Source organism: Pygoscelis adeliae, unplaced genomic scaffold, assembly GCF_000699105.1.
Source record: "Pygoscelis adeliae isolate BGI_AS28 unplaced genomic scaffold, ASM69910v1 Scaffold67, whole genome shotgun sequence".
Lineage (NCBI taxonomy): Eukaryota > Metazoa > Chordata > Aves > Sphenisciformes > Spheniscidae > Pygoscelis > Pygoscelis adeliae.
In genome coordinates this window covers 5,629,168-5,632,272 of record NW_008825271.1, presented here as the reverse complement: position 1 = coordinate 5,632,272, position 3,105 = coordinate 5,629,168, and the positions used below count along the sequence as shown (strand labels likewise).

General features: G+C 41.3%; 1 protein-coding gene across 1 annotated transcript in view; it reads left to right on the top strand.

The window, feature by feature from the left end:
* The first annotated feature begins 1,130 nt into the window (after positions 1 to 1,130).
* Positions 1,131 to 3,105, top strand: part of MAP9 (microtubule-associated protein 9) — a 21,821-nt gene continuing 19,846 nt past the window's right edge. Inside the window, exons 1-2 of the mRNA XM_009329846.1 lie at positions 1,131 to 1,257; positions 2,857 to 2,898. Of these exons, the coding sequence (XP_009328121.1) occupies positions 1,131 to 1,257; positions 2,857 to 2,898 (169 nt within the window). The remainder of the gene's footprint in view (positions 1,258 to 2,856; positions 2,899 to 3,105) is intronic.

Genomic DNA, 3,105 nt, shown 5'->3' with positions numbered 1-3,105 from the left:
CAAGCAAAATACGAACATTATATTTCGGCAGGACAGGCATAGCCCTGCGAAATACGGCACACTGTAATAGATTATTTCACATGAACTGGGAGGAAAATGTGAGAAGGTTAATTTTTAATGTTTGTGCTTAAAAATGTGTGGGAGAGTGACCCACAGGTAGAAGATCTCATTGTTGTTTAAAATTGAAGAAGCTACTCGACCCGTTGACTCCGTTACTCTGCTAAACCAGTATGTATGCAAAATCCAAGAGCCAGATGCGCTCCTAGCTAGATGTCTAATTCCCATCAAAGTCAAGAACAGGAACAGTCATTTATGAGCCGAGACCCTTGCAACCAACACCAAAAATCACTTTCTACAGGAATGTACATCAACTTGGGCATTCTGCCATGCCATTAAGTCTCCTTTCAAATACAACTTTCAACTTGGGAAGGAATACCAAAGCAAGCAGAATACCGTTTCTCACCAGGAAGGGGTTTATATACTTTGACTTAGGATGACTTAGAGTATACGACGGTAGAAGTTTCAATCCGTGTGTCATTTGTGCAGAGAAAATCCTCGATCCAATCTTACAAACTTTAGCCACATGAATAAAATAAACCACTTCCAGAAGTTGTTTATATGCGTATGAGCTAGTCATGCGAAAAACTCATCATACCCGACTGCTTTCTGAATGTTACGTCCTTCTTGCAGATTGGAATTACGTTGCATCATGATGCTTGTTTTAAAAAGCTTTTTTTTAAGCTTCTGGGCATGGCAGAGATTAACATGCATTTGGGCAGCAGAATTAAATGTTACCTCTAAGTTTATTTTAGCCAAATGAATATAATCCCTGGGATTATTTAGAGTATTTTTCTCAATGCTCCGTGTATACTTGAGAAAGAGCAACTTCACCTTCAGACGTACATTTCCTTGTCCAGTTCACACTTGTGATATATTCACCAGTTATTAATTAAAAAGCCGATGTTAATGCTCATTTTCATGCCATAATCTCTCCTGCTTTTTGTCTCAGTAAGCCTGCATATTTTTTTTTTTTTTTTTTGTTAAGCAAGACCCTTAAAAACCTTTATATTTCTACTCAGAGCCCTACATTCATATTTAGGCATTAATCCCATTCACCTCAGTGGGTCTCGATGGGATTTTTGCCTGAGGTAAGACTAGAAGGTGCAGACCTGATATTCATGCGCTTTGACACAGACGTGATGTTCATGCGTTTTGAGAAAAACATCTTCACACATTTTGAGTTCTTCAGTGCTGACGGTATTGATCTTTTATTTTTTCACATCCTACCAACACAGCGCATTGAATATTTCGTAATACAGATGATATTAGGCCCCATTGTCTGACTCATGTAGATAACATAACAATTGAAACTAAACCTTTGTCCTTCTATATAGTGTATGGAAGGCTGGAAAATTGATCTAAATGAATACAACGGCTTTCAAAAAATCCCATATACATCAGCAGCAATGTAAAAGAAGCTTGAATAAAGTGGACGTTAAAACAAAACGAACCAATTTTTTAATTTTAAAATATTTTGCTGCCACCTTCTGGAATTTAATAAAATGGGCATCTCAAATGTTTGTAGCATGGACATAATTTAGCCTTCAACAGGAATTGCTAATGTTATTACAGAGGAATAATATAAACATTTCATCTTTATTACTTTTTAAATTCTGAACAAGTATGTCCAATTTCGCGTTCCACAGAGATGGAAGAGCACAGATTCAAATTTAAGGCTTTTATATGTGAATACAATAGAAAAAAAAATGTTGTGCATCAAGCATAACTCTCAACAAATGGCATGGATAATCAGCAGATCAAGCATTATTTGGTCATAAATAAATATAGGTACACAAAGCAAGGAGCTGCTCACAGATGATACATAAATGTCAATAATCATTCGCAATTAATTGCTAGTTTAAACCCAAGGTTACTCATTAGAAATCGGGGCCTCTTTCCCCCAGGTGTGCTGTGGCCTTTGCGTAACTGCACTGCTTTTAAAATGTAACTCTACATAAATAAACAAGAGGCAAACAAGTCCTAAGGCTTTGGGCTCTGTCCTACGTATTCTCTCCCTGTTTCTGTCAGAGCGATTTTCTTCTGCACAAGATGTAAAAATGTAATGCATTTTGGGGAAGATTAATATATGCAAATATAACACCAGTACAGAGAGTGTGTCAGAATTTCTTTATTGTTACTAAGATAACTGAAGCACTAATCTTATTTTAGAAAAGGAGCAATCACAAGCATTTAAACTGGAGGAAGAATGGGGTTGTCCGTATCCGTAGGCGGTCCAGAAGCCGACAGTTTTCTTCTGATGCACAAGATCAACGTTCCCAGAGCATCCTGGGGTTTGGTCGCCTCCATCGCTGCTCCTACAGGGCACAGATGATCTCTAGGACAGCCAGCTCTGCAGGGACCTGTGCAGCTTGGCAAGGTGCCTGGTCAGCTGGGGGTTCCTGCTTGCCAGGTGTGTTGCACAACCACCTCTGAAGGAATTTTGGAGTATTAGGAGATGTAAGCACCAGATGATTTACTTTTACGCTGCTGTCATGCCCTCATCTCTAAAATTTCATTCAGATTAATGCACAGGTGCTGAGATGTTTTTCCTAGAGAGCACTGAAATGAGTTTGTTCCTTATGGAAAGCGTTGTCCGTGTCAGCACTTAAATCCTAAGTGGGCAGTTTTGGACAATTACCCAACCGTAAGAGCGGGGCTGATGACCCTGTGTCAGTCCTGTCTCCTACAGCGAGAGTGCATATGCCGAGTGGCGTACATGTACGTACACCTTGTGGTAACAGCTGCGTGGGTTGTACGTAGGATATGGGCATAAAGAATGAATCCTGTCCACTTCAGCTGTCTTCTGCAGGGCATGGGTGACGTCGGACTTTGGCCCAGGTAAGAAAGTCGCTCAGCGTTGGCAGAAGGCCCCAGTTTTGATGCGTAGATGTGCCTGTCCACTGCCGTTCGCCAACGCCTCTGCGTGTAGTTACGGAAAACGCAGGGCCTCGACGTTTGGGGTGAGAGGCAGGGAGTCAGCGGCGCAAAACTCAAGGTCAGAGCCCGACGGCTGCAGCCGCGGCCCGAAGGCGGAGACGCTCCGCC